Source organism: Capra hircus, chromosome 1 (assembly GCF_001704415.2).
Source record: "Capra hircus breed San Clemente chromosome 1, ASM170441v1, whole genome shotgun sequence".
Classification (NCBI taxonomy): Eukaryota; Metazoa; Chordata; class Mammalia; order Artiodactyla; family Bovidae; genus Capra; species Capra hircus.
In genome coordinates, this window is record NC_030808.1 from 71258496 (window position 1) to 71279531 (window position 21036).

General features: G+C 34.8%; 1 protein-coding gene across 9 annotated transcripts in view; it reads right to left on the reverse strand.

Moving 5' to 3' along the window:
• Positions 1–21036, reverse strand: part of DLG1 (discs large MAGUK scaffold protein 1) — a 266358-nt gene that overhangs the window by 11114 nt on the left and 234208 nt on the right. For 3 of the 9 annotated variants that reach the window (XM_013963625.2, XM_013963613.2, XM_013963609.2), the window contains 5 exons: positions 15201–15242; positions 14467–14502; positions 12994–13044; positions 11512–11613; positions 6065–6237 (listed from right to left, as the gene is read on the reverse strand). In XM_013963625.2, coding sequence (XP_013819079.1) covers positions 6065–6237; positions 11512–11613; positions 12994–13044; positions 14467–14502; positions 15201–15242 — 404 coding nt within the window. Of the gene's footprint in view, positions 1–6064; positions 6238–11511; positions 11614–12993; positions 13045–14466; positions 14503–15200; positions 15243–20547; positions 20582–21036 lie in introns of all 9 variants that reach the window. The other 6 variants (XM_013963622.2, XM_018046434.1, XM_013963629.2 and 3 more) reach the window with 3 other exon arrangements.

A 21036-nucleotide genomic window follows, 5' to 3' on the forward strand; every position in this document is an offset into this window, starting at 1 on the left:
CATACACTAGTGACTCTTGCCTTAAACAATTATTATGGTAGTTGTGAAGAGAGATCTGACTCCATGACTCCCTCTTTTATTAGTAGACATTAATAATGGAAGGTAAAGCTTCCCTTCCATCCACTTATTTATTTATTCATGTATTTACTTATACCATTGTGAGCTCTTAGATTCTTATTCTCTGGGTTACAATAAGCTATTATCATTTTAATATTCTAATTTTTCCAAACTTGGCCATTGGGGGACTTTACAGGTTGACTTCAGTGTCTTTATGGAATACTTTTATCATTCTTAGGCTTCCCTGGTAGCTCAGACAGTAAAGCGTCTGCCTACAATGTGGGAGACCCGGGTTCGATCCCTGGGTTGGGAAGAGCCTCTGGAGAAGGAAATGGCAACCCACTCTACTACTCTTGCCTGGAAAATCCCATGGACGGAGGAGCCTGGTAGGCTACAGTCTATGGGGTCGCAAAGAGTCGGACACAACTGAGTGACTTCACTGTATCATTCTTTAAGCACTTCCTTCGTTTTTTGGCATAGCAAAATGTTCTAGGCTGATCTTGTACTTTCCCAATGGAATCAGCCATAATTCTAATGAGTTCTGGATCTTTTTAATGGAGGATAGTATTTAGAAAACAAGATCTAAGCAGTAGGTATTACTGAGAGTCATCATTTTTAGGCCTTCTTTGTGGACAGAGCTAGAAAATATAATCACATATTTGTATTTTCTATATCTACTATATTAAGATATATGGATTTACATTCATATCTCTAATTCTAATTCTAATCCAATTATCAGTTTAGTCAATCCTTACCTTATTTCTAAAATCCCTGAATTGACTAAGAAATCTAGCTCCCATGAACTGTAAATATATTATTTGCTCAACTCTCAAACATATATTAGTTTCAGACCTATTACCCCATACCACTCTGAAAAACATACCTACTAATTAGAGTTCAGTATTTGTTCACAGGTTTTCCACCTTTAGCCTATCTTCAAGGATTATTGGGATTAAGACTTTCCCCCTTCCCTTCCCCTCTTCAATGAAGTTATTTGAAAGTTAATTAAAAATAACTATTTGAAATACAGTTAGATTAGATTTAGTATTTAGTTTGTTCATATATCATTCTGCTTTTTCCTATCTTCTTTTTATTGTTTGAATATACAAAATGTTCACATAGTGCTGAAGTCAAAATTATACAAAAAGGTATACTTGGAGAACTGCTACACCTCCACCCATCCTTCCTTAATCCCTCTCATTCTTTCCAATCCTCCCTCTGTAGGTAACTCATCTTATACTTGATTATTAAAAAAATGTTTTTAAAATCTTACTTCTATGTGAATTATTTATATCTTTTGTCTATTTTCTGTTAGATTTTGGTCTCTAGTCCCTCAATTTTTAAGTGTGTTTAATATTTTGGGAATATCACCCCTTGGCCTGCAGACTTTTTATCAATTGTTTTGTGACACTAGGGATGGTGTTTTATATTAGTTTTTGAAAAAACTTCTTTGCAAGCCAAAGTCTTTTTATTTTCATATGGTCAGAATTTATCAGTCTTTTATTGCATCTGAATTTTGATTTATGGTTAAAAAATCTCTCCTATGCCCAGGTTATATTTTCTTCTATTATTGTTGCTTTGTCTCTTAAGTTGTGTCTGACTCTTTTGTGACCCCATGGACTGCAGCCTGCCAGGCTCCTCTGTCCATGCGATTTCCCAGGCAAGAACACTGGAGTGGCTTGCCATTTTCTTCTCTAGTGGATCTTCCTGACCCAGGGATCGAACCCATGTCTCCTGTATGGCAAGTGGGTTGTTTACCACTGAGCAACCAGGGAAGCCTGTCAACTTTATTAGAGCCAATTTTTGCATATGGTGTGAAGTATGGTTCTAATTTATCTTTTCTTCAGTTGTTCTATTTATTAAAAAGTCCAGTATTAAAAGCCCCAGTGACTTGAGATTGCACCTTTATCATATACTGTATTTTCATATGTATTTGGGTCTTTCCTGGATTTTCTTTTCTTTGGATCTCAACTCTTTGTCTTATTCATGGGCCATGCTGCTGCTGCTAAGTCGTTCAGTCATGAGCACACTGTTTTAGTTAAGAAGACTTCATAGTATCCTTTAATATCTGGTAGGGCTAGAATCTCTTGTAGCTTTTCGTGTTGTCCTGGCTTCTCATACAAACTTCAATTTAATTTCTTTAACTTCGTAAAAAACCTGGTAGTCATTTTTATCAGGATTGTGTTCATATATAAATTAGCTTAGAACTGGCAGCTTTATAATGTTGAATTGTCATAGCTAAGAACAAGGGATATCTTTTCATTTGTTCAAGTCTAACACTCTTCTAGGAGTGTTTTACAGACTTCCTCATATAAGTCAGAATATTTCTCATTAAGTTCACTAAGTACTTTACATTCTATTTCCTATATTATAAATATGGTTTTCTTTATCATCTTCTGATTACTATTCAAGTAAAACCTATTAATCTCTGCAGATTAATTTTATAAGCTATCTTACTCTAGCTTTTTTATGTCTTTGATTTTATAGTATTTAATTTTATAGTGAATTTATATTTTATCAAATAAATTTTATAATAGATTTTTTATGGTATATTCTTGCCTGGAGAATCCTGTGGACAGAGGAGCCTGGTGGGCTGCTGTCCATGGGGTTGCACAGAGTCAGACACGACTGAAGCAACTTATCAGCAGCTGCAGGAATACTATAATATCTGAAAACAAAGACAGTTTTCTAATTATTATGCCTCTGATTGATCTGTATTGTGTAATAGCACTAACAATACCTTGAGTAGTAGTAGAGATGGACGTCCTTGCCTTCCTCCTCATCATAATGGCACTGTCTCAGTGTTCTTCCCATTAAGGATTTAAAATGAAGATTATCAATCCATCCATCTCAATCTTTTTCCTTTTACTCTTTAAAAAATAATAATCTCTATGTTTTTGAGATTTCTTCCTCCAGGCAGAGGTACTGAATTTTAGCAAATGCTTTTCAGGAATCTATGAATATATTTTTTTCTCTTTAGATCTGTTAATGTGATAGATTACATTAATGGATTTCCTAATATTGAGCTGACTTTAAATAGCTTTAATTCCACTTGGTCATGGTATATTATTTTTGCAATGTGGTATTGGATTCTGTTTATTAAAATATTTAATACTTCTGTATTAATATTCCTGGAGAAGGAAATGGCAACCCACTCCTTACCTGGAGAATCCCAGGAAAGGGTCGCACAGAGTCAGACATGACTGAAGCAACTAAGCAGTATTAATATTTATCAGTAACACTGGTCTGTAATTTTCACTGTCTTCATCAGGTTTCCGTTCAGTTCAGTCGCTCAGTCGTGTCCGACTCTTTGCGACTCCATGAATTGCAGCATGCCAGGCCTCCCTGTCCATCATCAACTCCTAGAGTTCACTCAGACTCACGTCCATCGAGTCAGTGATGCCATCCAGCCATCTCATCAGGTTTAGATATCAACATTAGATTTGCTTCATAAAAAGAATGCTCTTGAATGGTATTTACAGAGCTTTAGGATAATCTAACCTTTCAAGATTTGTTAAAATTCCCCCATGAAGTTGTCTGGACCTGATGCTTTTTGTGGAATAGTTCCTTGATTAACTTGCTCTATTTCTTCTAAAGACTTTTTTTTCTATAAGTCTTTTCATCCCTAATAGGTCAATTTTGGTAAACTGTATTTTTCCAGGAAATTATCCATTTCAACCAAGTTTTGAATTTTATTTATATAAAGATATTCAGTGTATGATTTCATACTATTTCAGGTGGCTCAGTGGTAAAGAATCTACCTGCCAATGAAGGAGATGCAAGAGACACGGATTTGATCCCTGGGTTGGGAAGATCTCCTGGAGTAGGAAATAGCAACCCACTCCAGTATTCTTGCTTGGAAAATTCCACAGATAGAGGAACCTGGTGGGCTATAGTCCATGGGTTCGCAAACAGTTGGATGTGACTGAGCATGTGCACACGCAAGCTATGGAACAGGAAAACAACCAGAGACAATGTAGTCACATTTAAGAGGTACTTTTATTTTAGCCAAATTAAGGGTATTAAGGAGCATACTGGGCTACCCAGCTGGCGCAGTAGTTAAAAATCTGCCTGTCAATACAGGAGATGCAGAATATGTGGGTTTGATCCCTGGGTTGGGAAGATCCCCCTGGAGTAGGAAAGGGCAGCCCACAATACTGTATAAGAACAATATTATAGAAGTTTCTGGTATAAAACATAGTGATTCATACATTTTAAAGATTATATTCTATTTATAGTTGTTATATTCCTTGCGCTGTACTATATCTCCTCATAGTTTATTTTATAACTATGCCTATTTTTAAGTTAATGAAAACATAAAATACATTTATAAAAACACAAAATATGTATCAATAAGCTATTTAGGCTGTTTTATGTTAATTAAAGTTTATATAATTAGTGTCATCCTGTATGTATCTTTTACAGCTTCACTGACTTACATTCTTGAGATTTATCAATGTGGCCACACACAGTGGATATTCTAGTTTATTCACTGTAGCTGCTGCACCCTACTGCATGAATAAATAATTATTCATTCTCCTTTGCTGAGTCTAATTTTTCACTACTCTAAAGTTCTACTATGCATATCATTACACATACTTAGATATCAAAACCTCTACTTAGATATCAAAAAGTAGAATTTCTGAGTCACAGGTTTTATACATTTATTTGGTATTACCAAATTATTCTCAAATGAAGTTCTATTAATTTTACCCCCATGAATAATATCTAATAGGATTTTCTATTTTCCCAAATTCCTGCCATCACTGAATATGCCCATTTTTATGATTTTTAAAACTACTTAGAATTAGCTCTAATTATTAGTTCTAATTAAGAATTAATCAAACCTCTTATTAGAAAAAGGAACACTAAGAGATGGAAAACGGGGATGGTGAATTACTGCTGTATTTTTTGTAGATATCTCATGACTAAATCTTAAACTACTATATAGTTTTGAAGGTATAAAATACTTCGCTGATGTTTATTCTCTAGGCCCAAAAACTATTTAAGTCAAGCAGCACACCTGGAGCACACTGTTTTGACTTTACCATTAAGACTGCTTATCCCAAGGTCAATAAATCATCAGACTGCTTTCAAAAAATCTGTTGCTGTTACAGTGTTATTGAGAATTTCCCACTCTGTCTTTTATTAAATGACCAATCAGGGGAAATTTTTGTCTAGTCTCAGTACCAGAAGCAACTCACACTTATCTTGAACATCTGGTTCATTTTTATTGATGGACATTGCTGATCTTAGCTTCTTAATTACGCTAGATGTTGGAAAGCTAATGCTAAACAAAATGTCAATCTCTAGCAAATGCACAGGACCTCAAAATAATCACCCACCACCCCTCTTTGAGAAGGGGCTTCCCAAGTGGCTCAGTGGTAAAGAATCCACCTGTGAATGCAGGAGTTGCAGGAGACGCAGGTTTGATCTCTGGGTCAGGAGGATCCCTTGGAGGAAGAAATGGGAGCCCACTCCAGTATTCTTGCCTAGAAAAATTCCACCGATAGGGGAGCCAGCCGGGCTGCAGTCCATAGGGTCGCAAAGAGTCGGACATGACCGAGTACGCATGACACAGGCTCTTAAGAGAGACTTATGTTATCACTTCTATTCTTATTTTCCCAGTTGATCTTTTTAGTTTTGCGTGTCAGGGCCTGGGTTTCACCTCCCCACATGGAGAAGCGGGCAGAGAGCTAAGGCCCCTAGTGGCTCTGGGTGCCGAATCTCACCTGTGGCCATGGCCAAAGTCAAAGGTGATTTTCAACCAACACTGACTGTTGATCTTCTTAATCTACTTTATCTTACACATTTTTCTAAAATTAACCTAAAAGTTAATATTTAGTTGAATAAATTTATAACACTGCTTATACTAATCAATGCTGCAACATGCACCTACATTTTTTTTTCAAAAACATGAATTAAAAGTTTCTATCTCATCATTCTTTCATACTGTCAAAGGTGTATCTGATTAGAAACTTCATTCTGAGATCCCTTTGATACTTACCTTTTCTGCTACTTCTCGCACAGACTGAACACTTGTTCCATACAGATGATTATTATACTGGCCAGCTTCAATGAATTTATGTTCCTGGATATCTTTTTCCATTTGCTCTCTTGAAGTCACAAAATGATAATCTCTTCCATCCACCTCATAATCTCGTTTTGGTCTAGTTGTATCTTTAATAGAAAAGAACTTGAAGTGTTTAATATTAAAAGGCACAAGAAATCCATTTGCTACTTGAAGAACTGTCTTGTAAAGTTCAATATAATAGAGACTGCAAGTGACAATAATAATAAGGATGGAGGAATAACTAATAAAGTAAATATAAACCACTAAAAAATGGTAATGTGTTACCATATCACTCTACTTAGCCCCCAAAATTGTATGCAATTATTTTATATTGTTAGATTAATTATGCTTCCATTATGGATTGTGATTATAATTAGCTTTTATTTTTTGTCTGGTTATTGACTGTGAAGACTGATAAACACCTTTTACTATTGTGATTATGTAACTATTATTCACTTAATACCACTGTCTTATGACTGGTCAACAGAAAATAACAGAATTCTCTATCACTAAAACTACCATTTAACAGAAAACCATGTAATTACTTTTTAAAATCCAGATGGATATTTGAATTTTCTGAAAAATACAAATGCTTAGGTATTGATTTTTTCCTCCAAGGCTCCAGATGTGCTTTTAACAAGCATCCATATTTAAAAACAACTGGACTATATGATGATTTTTTACTTTTATCTAGTTTGTTCACTTTTTCTATTTCATATTCAGTACGCCCATTTCATTTCATTTGTTTTCCAATTTTTCCATGTCTTTTCTTGTTGTTCTTCTTTCTCAAGACTTTATCAAGTGTAGTAGGAAAGCTTTTGTACACACACATATAAATAAAATGGTACATATAATAAATATTAGAAAACTTACTACTTTTTGCCTAGCTAAAAAATTTATGACATTTTAATTCTACTTGTGTGACTTAAGTATGATTGAGAATGCTAGATTTCTAATTTATATTCTCTCAAAACTTGATATAATTCCATGTAGTTTATTATCTTAGTGATTGTTTTAAAAAAAAAATTGAATGAGACTTGAAACTTCTAATCCAATTCTGAGAATAAAAAGAAATACTATGTTGTAAAACAAAAAAAACCAAACACCACCCCCCCCCCCGCCCCAACCCGGAAATAAACAGTACACAGTGATACAGTAGTACTAACTGAAGTGCAGATTTGCTTCATAATTTCACAAGATTTTATGCTAGTGTCCATTAAGTAATGGATCTTATTCAAAATTCCACATTGTATTTAGTTGCATTGAGCAGCTTCAGCTGCATGCAACAAATTCTGGTAACATTTTTATTCTGTTACAAATATTTTCTAACTTTTCTTGTTATGGTTTTTTAGATACACCCATCATTTAAAAATGGACAACTTCCAAATACACTGAATCTTTAAAGTATCTTTTAAAAAAATTTATTGGAGTATATAGTTGATTTAAAATTTTGTGTTAGTTTCTGCTGTATAGAAAGGTGACTTAGTTATACGTATATCCGCTCTTTATAGATTCTTTACTCATATAGGTCATTAGAGAGTACTGCATAGAATTCCTTGTGCTACACAGTAGGTCCTTATTAGTTATCTATTTCTTTATACAGAAGTATGTATCTGTTATAATCGGTATTTTGTTCTGTAATTGGTATTTCTCAGCCATTTGCCTACTAGTTACTGCTATGGTCCTATGATGTATCTTCTGAAAATTAATAATGAGCAATATTTTGAAGCAAGGTTTCATACTTAACTGTGATATAACAGTTTATGCCAGCATATGCTCTAAATCTGGAGGATGGTGATACATTTGATAGGAGACAGTATTCAGATTGGACTTCCCTGGTGGCTCAGTGGTAAAGAATCTGCCTGAAAGGCAGGAGACCCAGGTTTGATCCCTGGGTCGAGAAGATCCCCTGGAGAAAGGCATGGCAACCCACTCCAGTATTCTTGCTTAGAGAATCCCATGGACAGACAGCCTGGAAGGCTGCAGTCCATAGTGTCGCACAAAGTTGGACACGACTGTGTGACTAAGCAAGTAGCATGTATCTGCTAATCCTAAACTCCTAATTAATCCCTCCCCTACCTCTTTTCCCTTTGGTAACTATAGATTTGTTTTCTATGTCTGTGAGCCTGCTTCCATTCTGTAAATGGATTCATTTGTATCATTTTCTTTTTTTTTTACATTCCACATATAAGCAGTATCATACATTGATTTTTCTTTGTATGCCTTAAAATTCAGTATGACAATCTCTAGCTCTATTCATGTTGCTGCAAATGGCATTACTTCACTCTTTTTATGGCAGGGTAATACTCCATTGTATATATGTACCACATCTTAGAAGAGTGATTTCTTCCTATTAAATGATAGTCTTAGTGATACAGAATTCTATTATTTTCTGTTGACCAATCATGATACAATGGTATTAATAGTTATATAATCACGATAGTAAAAGATGTTTATCAGTTTTCACCATCGATAACCAGACAATAAAAAAAGATAATTACAATTGCAAGCCATAATGGAAACATGTTTAACCTAATAATATAAAATAACTGTATACAATTTGGGGTGTTAAGTAGAGTGATGTGGTTAGTTGAAGTGCATACATGCACATGTTCTCATCTGCCCAGCCAGTCTAGGTCTTTTGGTTGGTTCATTTAATCCATTCAGAGTTAAGGTAATTGTCCATATGTATGATTCTATTACCATTTTCTTAATTGTTTTGGATTTATTTTTTGTAGGTCTTATCCTTGTCTTGGGTTTCCTGCCTAGAGAAGTTCCTTTAGTATTTGTTGTAAAGCTGAGTTTGGTGCTGAATTTTCTTAACTTTTGTTTGTCTGGAAAGCTTTTGATTTCTCTGTCAGATCTTGAATGAGAGTCTTGCTGGGTATTCTTGGTTGTAGGTTCTTCCCTTTAGTCACTTTCAATATATTGTGCCATTTTCTTCTGCCATGGAGAGTTTTTGTTGAGATGTCAGCTGATAACCTTATGGGAATTGCCTTGTATGTTGTCATTTTCCCCTTTTTGCTTTTAATATTTTGTCTTTAATTTCTGTCAGTTTGACTACTATGTGTCTTGGTGTATTCCTCCTTGAGTTTATCCTGCCTGGGACTCTCTGTGCTTCTTGGTCTTGGCTATTTCCTTTCCCACTTTAGGGAAGTTTTTGGCCATTATCTCTTCAAATATTTTCTCAGGTCCTCTCTCTCTCTCTCTCTCTTCCTTCTGGGACCCTTATAATGTGAATGTTGGTGCATTTAATGCTGTCCCAGAGGTCTCTTAGGCTTTATATTTTTTCCTATACTCTGTTCTGCAGCAGTGATTTTCACCATTCTGTCCTCTAGATCACTTATTTGTTCTGCATCAGTTATTCTGCTATTGATTCCTTCTAGTGTATTGTTCATTTTTGTTTGTTCTTTCTGCTGCTAAGTCACTTCAGTCGTGTCTGACTCTGTGCGACCCCACAGACGGCAGCCCACCAGGCTCCCCTGCCCCTAGGATTCTCCAGGCAAGAACACTGGAGTGGGTTGCCATTTCCTTCTCCAATGCATGGAAGTGAAAAGTGAAAGGGAAGTCGCTCAGTCGTGTCCAACTCTTCACGACCCCATGGACTGCAGCCCACCAGGCTCCTCCATCCATGGGACTCTCCAGGCAAGAGTACTGGAGTGGGGTGCCATCACCTTCTCCGGTTTGTTCTTTCTAGGTCTTTGGTAAACATTTCTTGCATCTTCTCAATCTTTGCCTCCATTCTTTTCCCGAGATCCTAGATCATCTCCACTATCATTATTCTGAATTATTTTTCTGGAAGGTTGGCCATCACCACTTCATTCGGTTGTTTTTCTGGGGTTTTACCTTGTCCCTTCATCTGGGGCAAAACCCTCTGCTTTTTCATCCTGGTTAACTTTCTGTGATGTGGTTTTGTTTCTAGCTGCTGTGGGATTTAATTCTTGCTTCTTCTGTCTGCCCTCTGGTGAATGAGGCTAAGAGGCTTGTATAGGCTTCCTGATGGGAGGGACTGGTGGTAGGAAAAACTGAGTCTTGCTCTGGTGGGCGGGGCTTTGCTCAGTAAAACTTCAATTATCTCCTGATGGCTGGGGCTGTGCTCCCTCCCTATTAGTTGTTTGACTTAAGCCCTGGGGTTTATAGGCTCTATGGGTTAATGGCAACTTTCCAAGGGCCCCTCCAAGACTGCTGCTGCCAGTGCCTCTGTCCCTATGGCAAGCCACTGCTGACCCACAGCTCCACAGGAGACCCTCCAACACTAGCAGGTAGGCTTGGTTCAGTCTCCTGTGGAGTCACTGCTCCTTTCCCCTAGGTCTTGGTGAGTACAAGATTTTGTTTGTGTCCTCGAAGAGTGCAGTCTGTTTCCCCTAGTCCTGTAATCAAATTCCACTGGCCTTCAAAGTCAGACTGCCTGGGGATTCCCAGTCCCTTTGTTGGATGTGCAGGCTGCAAATCCTGACAGGAGGCTTAGAATCGTCACAACAGTAGGAGAACTTCTTTGGTATTATTCTCTAGATTGTGGGTCGGCCACCTAGCAGGTGTGGGATTTGATTTTATTGTGTTTGCACCTCTCCCACCATCTTGTTGCAGCTTCTTCTTTGTCCTTGGACATGGATTATCTTTTTTGGTGGGTTCCAGTGTCCTTCTGTCGAATGTTTTTCAGTAGCTAGTTGTAATTTTGGTGCTCTTGCAGGAGGAGATGAGTACATGTACTTCTACTTAACTATCTTTGATATTAATTTCTTACTTAAATGTTTTCTTCTTTACAATCACCATTTGTGTTTTTCAGTCGGCTTTCAATGGCTAGGTCAAAGATCTCTATTGGTAAATGTCACACTATACTTGAAAATATGTGGCTTATATCTTTTGATATTGATTTTTAACATAAGTCCACAGTGGTAAGAGGACAGACTCTGTATGATTTCAGTTTCATTAGACCACAAATTTTTTCTGCACCTGCTTTATGTCCCTGGATATGTTCCAGTGTCTCCTAGTTTATAGTCTATGGAAAACTGAATGGAATTTGTTTCCCAGTATAGTGTGAAAACTGTATAAATCTTAATAATGTTGAATTAATTGGTTATAGTGCTTTTGAGGTCTACTACATCCTTCTACTTTTCTGTATATTTATTGTATTAATTTTTGAGAGTTTGATATTGAAACCCCAATTAAAAATCTTAATTTATCTAGAAAAAAAAATAATTGTAATATAATAGTGAACTATATATAACTTTGTTCTGTATTTACCAGGTCTCCTATAAATGCGTTTCATACTTTCATAATTTTAAAAATAAAAAAGAGAAGAAAAAGGTAATGCTTCTTTTGACCACACAGTGACAAAATGTTAAGAACACTAACTAAGAATTTTTATGTGAGTTACTCACGAGGAACACACGATCCAAATTTGTCAGGAAATTCTGAGATCAGGTCATCATTTATCCTGTCTTTCATAGGTCCCAATATGATCACTGGTCGAGTATAATTAACTATAAAAATCAACTGCATGTTAAAAGGAATAAACACTCAACAAACATCTATGTATTTCATTTTACTAGAAAACAAAAGTATCCTTATGAAGAATTTCCTTTTTATCTTTCTCTACCAATGATGCTCAACTTGATAGTTTCCAAACATTTCTTAAAATCTTAAACTTCAATCTGTTTGAAGTCATAGTAAGTGTTAGTGTCACTCAGCTCTGTGTGACTGTGACCACATGGACTGTAGCCTGCAGGCTTCTCTGTCCATGGAATTCTCCAGGCAAGAATACTGGAGTGGGTAGCCGTTCCCTTCTCCAGGGGATCTTCCTGACCCAGGGATTGAACCTGAATCTCCTGCATTGCAGACAGATTCTTTACCATCTAAGCCACTAAGGAAGCCCTGTTTGAAGTCACACACTTACATAAGTTTAACCAAGTTAAACCCAGCATTTTAGTAGATAATGTTTCTATACATTGCTAACATCATCTCATTACAAATGAGAAAACACAGTACAGTGTTTTACTGATCCTTTCTGAAGCAGTAACTGCAAGGAAGCAGATCAAAGAAGGGCAAAAGAGAAATGTGGTATAATCAGAGTAGTCATCTAGAATGATGATCTAACAGAAGTATAAACACTGGATTGTAAGGGATCATGCTGGAGAAGGCAATGGCAACCCACTCCAGTACTCTTGCCTGGAAAATCCCATGAATGGAGGAGCCTGGTAGGCTGCAGTCCGTGGGGTCCGAACAGTCGGACATGACTGAGCGACTTCACTTTCACTTTTCACTTTCATACTGGAGAAGGAAATGGCAAGCCACTCCAGTGTTCTTGCCTGGAGAATCCCAGGGACTGGGGAGCCTGGTGGGCTGCCGTCTATGGGGTCGCACAGAGTCGGACACGACTGAAGCGACTTAGCAGTAGCAGCAGCATGCGGGAAGCAGGGAGACTAGCAGTGAAAATCAGCCTTAACATTTGGTAGGAGGGATGAAAGGAGGTTATAAATAAGAAAGAAATAATTAGAATAAATAGGGCCTAGAAACTGATTGGACAAGGGAGATGAAGAGCAGAGAAAGATCAAAGATGATTCCAAGATTCTGAACAAGGGTTATTAGAAGGATAGTGATACTATTATAAACACTGGAAAGAAGCTGCTTAAGAAATAAAACACCAATATAAAATGATTTTAACAACCTATGGGTTAAATAATGTTTCATAAAATATACACAGTAAAATTCTATATACATATAGTAAGAAAAAACAGTAAATTCTAACAAAATGTTTTTTTAAGGTATACCTTAAAAATGTTTTAAGATATGAATTGAGTTAGACTGATTTTCCAAATTATGTTTTTCTGTAAGACTGTAAAATATAAACAGACTTCACAAACCTTCTTGTTGATTCACTGGTTCATAAGATAAGACATATTCTTCTTGACCACCTATTAGAAAGTTAAAATACAGGTAAGAAAATCTATAAAGATAACTATACCAATTTAATTCTTTAATAGAACATATAAAATACTAGAATTTTCCTGAGAAAACCAGTGAAGACATAAAAAAAGGCACTTTATAAATTAATTATGGCAAGATTTAGGGAAAAATTGAAAAATTAGAGTCACAAAGACTGGTATATATAAAAACAAATTATAATTGTGCTATTAATAACTAACTTTCTGTTATTCTGCGTTTTACAGATTAAATCTTCACTTGGGATGTCAAGCATAAGCTATTAATTTTTTACTGAGAATCTAAACTCAAATATTTTAAAGTTACTACTTTAACGAGCAGTCCTACACATATGCATATAAGTTAGTGTTATTAATATGCTGTATTTTTGGTCTTACCAGGTATAACATTTATATAAATGTATATATAACATAGCATATACATTTTATAATTATACCTATTTTCTAGCCAAAAAATTTTAATGCAAGGGTAAAATTAAAATTAGTGTTACTATTTCATTGATGAAAAAATTCATTGATTACTATAATTCATTTGTTCAATTTAAAAAAATAACATTGAGTAAAAAAAAGTTTTAAATTCTTCTTTTTCAACAAAATGCATCACATCGATAGTAAAGGAGAAATAATACATTTTGCTTTGACCTTAAAAGCACTTTTCACAAGTTAAATTCTCTAAGTTAAAGGATTAGAGCATATGAATATCCTACACAGAAAAGTCTACACCTTATACCTCTGCTCAACGAAAATAAAAAGTTGAAAACTTCAGTTCTTAATACACAAACACACATACACACACACATAAAAACAAACTAGGAAGAATTGTTAGATTCAAGTGGTTCAATGAAATCAACCAGTATTTGAAGAATGTATTTAAAGATATTTTCCTTGATAATTATGACTCTATAACAATCTTTTCACTAAATTTGTTTATATTACATGTATGGGGCTGTAAATCTTTTAAATTCTTACAGTGGTATAAATATTCTTTCCTGCTTTAAAAGTATATTTTGTTGTTTTAAAATTTTTTATATCATATATATAAATATATATATTTACAAGTTGCTTTTAAAAGTACTGTAGGTAAAACATGTTTTATATGTTATCAGAAACATGCAATTTGAATTTTCCACACCTAATAATACATGCAAATGGTGAGATAGACAGTATATACTTTCATTACCTCTTTTTAGTCTAGAAAGCTTCACAACTACTCTGTGGTGAGTTCTGATATAAGTTAATAAAATGTTAAAATATGAGAAATCACACTACCACACCAAAAAAGAAAATCATTAAGTAACTATTATGCATAAAAAATAACAACCAATCGAATGAATGAGGGTTAAAAGTATATATTGTCAACACAAAAAATATTAGACTGATATTAACAGGATGGACCTTTTGAGCAGCCATACTCATCTGTAATCAAGATTACTTTCATATTAGACAGCAGTAAAAAAAAAAAAGTCAGAAAAGCAATTTTAATTTTTAAGGTGTTAAACTGACAATATTCATGTACTCTTCCCGCCTCCCATGTCCAAATGTGTTTTAAAACTTCACATGCTTATATACATCACTTAATAATATAATACCAAGACTATAACAAAAGAACCAAAAAATAAATTAGTATTACTGTTTGAATAATAGTTGAAAATTTTCCCTTTGTCATTTCTTATGTTCACCAAAAGCTGGCAATACATAGTATCTTGACACACATCAGTATTGGTGACACGAAATAAGAAAGGAAATAAACCTAATTATAATTTAGCATTATTGAAAAATATTTTAATGCCTATGTTAGAAACAGAATTACTAAGCTAAAATGCAAAACACAAGCTTATCCCTATTTAGCAAGATATTTACTTCTTATAAAAGATACAAATACATATACACATATTGTGTACATGAACAGCAGTTTTACTAAAATGAATTTTTGTATTTTATGAAAACTTTGGAAATTAACTTCTGTACATACAGCATGACTTTATCTATAAAGTATTTAACTTGGCTCTCCCTGACTTTAACATAGTAAGCACCTAATTTTCAGTTTTCAGAATACATCACTAAGGGAAAAACCCCCACAGGATATATTACTGAAGATAACAAAAGAACAAATAACTTAAAACACTTACGGTAACTACTTTCGCTATCGCTGGCATTAGAAGTTACATGTTCTGAAATTGCAGGACAATGGAAAAAATAAAGAAAACACAGTCATGAGTTTAAAAAAAGCAAATTATCAAAATAAACACAAGGTGACAACAAAATGTTGAGATATAAACCACCAATATCCAAAGAGTTTTTAAAAACATTTCTGATTTTCTTTGAAAAGTTTATTTTGAATAAATGAATATGAATTGGTAAGGAAAAAAATCTGTAAGTAAGGACAATGCTTCATTTTCTGTTCAATAGTTTATGAACAAAATCTTATTATGAATGGCAAGTAGATCCTAAATTAGTCCAACTTCAACATAAAAACCCCAATGAGAAAATGTCACTGACACCCTTTAGGTCATGATACAGTAATGACTAACAAAGGAGACAAGTTGTATCTGAGAAAACAGATGTCCATTATAAGGAAGTGGCATCTTAAAAAATAAACGGAAAAAAAAATGACCCCACTTTTAGTTTAGTTTCTTTCTTGCTCCTGAAGAGAAATGAAAATCTGTATCTGAGATCATACAGATAAAGTATTCTGGATACCACAGATTTCCTGATGCTCTTAAAAAGGTCAAATGGAACAGAATTCTAGAAGGTGGGATTGTATTTTAAAGTAGAGTCGGACACGAAGCGACTTAGCAGCAGCAGCAGCAGCAGTATTTCTGAGAAACTGCTTTGGTAAAACTGACACTGTTTTGCGAAACAAAAAGATGATAAACACACCCATATGCCTGGCCTTCCCTTCAAAGTGACCCCATTTCATAACTTGATTGTTCATTAAAACCCTGCACTCTTCTCATGTAAATGTAATCTCTAGTATTGTCTTAGTAAGTGTTCTCCTTTCAATAAAAAGGAATTTTATTGATAAAAACTAAAATAACAAAAATTTCCATGGGAGAGAAGTAAATCTAAATTTCTTACGTCAGGTAAAGGAAACAAAAATTAAAGCATAAGGAAAAAGTTTGGGGAGAAATACATGCTGTACCATACCACCTACACAGTCTCCTAAATTTAGAGAATGGTAAAACTTAGTACAGTTCTTGAATTGCTGTCATCGTGAAAAATAAGTCTGTTATTCTAACTTGCAAAGACAAGATACAACTTTCTTAATCATTGCTATGTATATTTAAAATAAAGGAGGAACATTAAAATTATAAGACTGAATAATACATAAACATTTAAAAATGGTGGTTTTCTAAAGTTTATATTTAAAAATTTCTTCTCATGTTATCACACAGATGTCAAAACAATCATTTTAAATTGTTGTATAATATTCTATTGGACTGTTAAATCATGATTTATCTTACTATTTATTTTGCTTTAAATTGTTTTTCATATACATCAACAACTCATTATTATGAATGTGTTCATTTATATGTCTTTCACCTTTTGTCCTATTTCCTTAAAATTCATTCCCAGAAGTAGAATGCCACATAGAAAAAAGAAAAAGTTCTTAAATTTATACTAGGATTTCTAATATATAAAAGAAAGGTTAGTTATTGCATTTGAGCAAGTGGAAGGGGAGAGTAAGTCAAAGTATAGAAGAAACAAATTAACCATGAGTTGACAATTAGAGAAGTTGGATAAATGAATGCTTGTGGGGTTTATTATTCCTCTACTACTGAATATATCTGACATGTTATATACATATATACAAAGTTGAAGGTACTACATTCTTTTTTCTGGGGATTTCTCTTACTTATCTTGCATTATCTAAAATTACCAATAGTTATAAAGCAATGGCAGAAAGTGAAGAGGAACTAAAAAGCCTCTTGATGAAAGTGAAAAAGGAGAGTGAAAAAGCTGGCTTAAAGCTCAACATTCAGAAAACGAAGATCATGGCATCTGGGCCCATCACTTCATAAGAGATAGATGGGCAAACAGTGGAAACAGTGTCAGACTTTATTTTTGGGGGCTCCAAAATCACTGCAGATAGTGATTGCAGCCAGGAAATTAAAAGATGCTTACTCCTTGGAAGGAAAGCTATGACCAACCTAGAGAGCATACTGAAAAGCAGAGACATTACTTTGCCAACAAAGGTGCATGTAGTCAAGGCTATGGTTTTTCCAGTGGTCATGTATGGATGGGAGAGTTGGACTGAAGAAGGCTGAGTGCCGAAGAATTGATGCTTTTGAACTGTGGTGTTGGAGAAGACTGAGTCCCTTGGACTGCAAGGAGATCCAACCAGTCCATTCTGAAGGAGATCAGTCCTGGGTGTTCTTTGGAAAGAATGATGCTAAAGCTGAAACTCCAGTACTTGGGCCACCTCATGTGAACAACTGACTCACTGGAAAAGACTGATGCTGGGAGGGATTGGGGGCAGGAGGGGAAGGGGACGACAGACGAAGAGATGGCTGGATGGCATCACTGACTTGATGGACGTGAGTTTGGGTAAACTCTGGGAGTTGGTGATGGACAGGGAGGCCTGGCGTGCTACAATTCATGGGGTCGCAAAGAGTTGGATACGACTGAGCGACTGAACTGAACTGAACTGAAAGGAATCTTACTCAGTTTTTTTCCTCTTGAATTTTTTCAAAATTGCCTTCTTTTTGAAGCATAAAAGTTACACAGATTTCTATTTCTGGCTCTTTTACAAGCCATGGTGATTTAGTTGCATCCTCCCAGATTTCCATCATATTCTAATTAGTTCTGTTAGTCAAAATTAGGTTTTGAAAGACAATTTCTCGTATTATTTCCTCTACTGTCAGCAGGGTAAATCAATAATTTGATTTTCTTCTTTGTAGAATCATTGAATTCTTGTCTATGAAGAGTATTCTAGGGTATTTTGTTTCTCTCTGTTTTAACTAAATACCCTTTTTTTCCAAAGGTTGTGTGAAATTACATGCAGATGTCCATCTTTCTTGCTATTCAGTGTTATTCCACAGCTCTTCAACAGGTTTATCTGGAATAATTTGTCCTTCTGTTCTCAATCCTTTCATAGTCCTGTTCCAACAAAGCTTAATGAATACCAACATGAAGTCACACTTATTTTCTTGTATTAAAATTGCAAAGAATTTTGCTTAGTTTATTCCTTGTATCCTGAACTTTGTTGTTTGGTTGTTAAGTCGTGTCTGACTCTCTGCGACTCCATGGACTATAGTCCATCAGGTTCCTCTGTCCATCGGATTTCCCAGGGAAAAATACTGGAGTGGGTTGCCATTTCCTTCTCCAGGGGATCTTCTCGACCCAGGGGTTGAACCCACGTCTCCTACACTGGTAGGTGGATTCTTTATACTGCTGAGCCACCAGGGAAGCCTATCCTGAGCTTTAAGATGTAGATAATGGAGGTTTTAGATAACACTCTTGACCCATCCTTCTTCCCGGTATTTTCTATTGTATAATAATTAGCATCCTGTCAGCTGCTAGTAATGTTTTATGTGATAACCTCCATCTTATCCAGTTTTAGAATTTTACTGATTTTTTTTCCTGTCTCCATCAACCTTTTCTAAACAAAATCTTGATGTCATCAAGTTACCAGGTGAATACATTCTTTCAGTTCCTGTGAGATGAAGCATAGAAACCTATCATTCAAGGAATCTTAAGTCATGACCAGAAAATAAATCAATGACATGGGTAATCAGTTATCATTTTTCATTTGTTTCTCTTTCCAAGCCCCACACCTCAATTAAAACGAGAGATGAAAATATGATGTGGTCAAGGTATCTGCCCGCTCAGTCGTGTCTGACTCTTTGCGACCCTGTGGACTGTAGCCTACCAGGCTCCTCCGTTCATGGGATTTTCCAGGCAAGAGTACTGGAGTGGGTTGCCATTTCCTTCTCCAGGGGATCTTTCTGATCCAGGGATTGAACCCAGGTCTCCTGCATTGCAGACAGACGCTTTACCCTCTGAGCCATCAGGGAAGTGGTCAAGGTATAGTTATCTATTATAAAAAATCAATATGGGAACCAAATTCTTCCTTAGTTCCTTTTTCCATGAGCTTTCCATAGGTCTCTGATGACTCAACAGATAACAGAAATCTGTGGGATCATTTGATCATCCACAGCACTGAATGACCATTCTCAAAATAAATTCTACAGCATTAAAAATCAGTGGAAATATTTTCCAGCTTCTGAAGATTTGCACCAATAGTTTTTCCCAAAGGAAAGAGATTAAAAAAAGGTGCCACTAGTGATAGTAAATTTGTGACTCTTGCCAGATCCCCAAAAGGCAAATGCATAAATAGCAAAGTGTGTGTAACAGAAATATTACATATAGAGCATACTGTTTCCAATCTAATATAAACCTTAAATTATTAAAAGTTGAAATAAAAGTCAAGTACCTATAGTTAAGCTTAAAAGTCCAATACAAAGTTAGCACTAATCAAGAAAAAAAAATCTATGAAATTTAAAGTTTATTAACTTAGAAATTAAAAGATATTGGCTAAATCCTTAATGATCAACAAATTATGAAGTTTTCAAAATGCTTAATAATGTAAATGGAAACAACTATTTAGAAAAAAACTTTAACCTAAAAAATTACTTCTATGAGTCACTGTCACCTAAAATAACTTAGCAGTATTGGGTAAAATTTCACATTTAATCAATTTGAACACATTCACATTTAAAAATTGTTTGCGTAAATGACTTTTTTCATTCATTCATTTCAATATTCACTGAATGACTCCTACATATCAGACTCTATACCAAGCTTTACATGAAGATTAAATACTAACTAGAAAATTAAACAGGAACAATGCACACACACACACAATTCCCCCCAAACAGAGACAACATCTTGGTTAAAAAAAGAAACAAAGGATATTTCTTATAATTCTTTTCATAACTTACATCTTCCATAAAAACGATATATAAAAATTTCCTACCATGCAGACTGCTATTTGAACTTGAGTTCTATAATTCTTTTCTAATATTTAAGGTCTATTGTGTTTTATAGTTTTATAGCAATGCTTTTCAAACAGAGATTCAAAGTGATTTTAACAAAAAGGGTGGGTGGAATAAAACAGTAAGGAAGATTATATTCTACCTTCTAATAATGAGGGCAGATAGTACTATGTTAAAAAAACATTAAGTCGCTCTTCAAATTTAAAAAATTCCTAGAGAAAGTAATTGCCATAAAAATTAAAAAGAGGAAAATATGAGCAGAGAGTTTTTTAAATGATGTGAAAAATGAAAAAAATTAAAGGGTATTATAGAAATAAAAATCCCAAGCATATTATTAACCTGAAAAATCTAAAAGCAATCTAAATCATACACCTCCTCATGCCAGATAGGCACTACCACGAGTCTCAAAATGTATCTGAAAAAGGTAGGTCTGTAGATGGAGGTAAAAAAGTAACTTGGGAGTATTTTGATCACTTACTCAGGCCTTTTGATCCCATGTCGTCAGGGATCTCCTGTAGAGAGTAGTTCCCAGAGAGCAAGCAATAAAAAGATAATCAAAGAAAATAGTTGTCAGTAATGCATAAAATTGGTGCTACAATAAGAGACAGTTCCAAGACCATTACAGGTGCACGTATCTTACAGAGCATGTCTGTGTATTTGTGAAAGTTTAATTAAGCTAATGGCTAGATATGCTCTACTAAAAGAATGTAAGTTCTATATGAGAAGCTGATTAGGATAGAGAAGCAAAAATTTTGACCGTTTCTTACTATTTTAAAAGTAAAATTCAGATTGTCTACATATGATGAAGAAATAGGATAATACAGAATGTTTTGAAAAGATCTATTATCAAAGATTGGCAATGCTATACCTAGAACTCAATAAGAAGGTTCTGAGGTACTCATGTTTTTGTCTAAAATATTCTTTTGAGATTATGTTGAATGTTTCTTAGAAGAACCTTTACATAAAA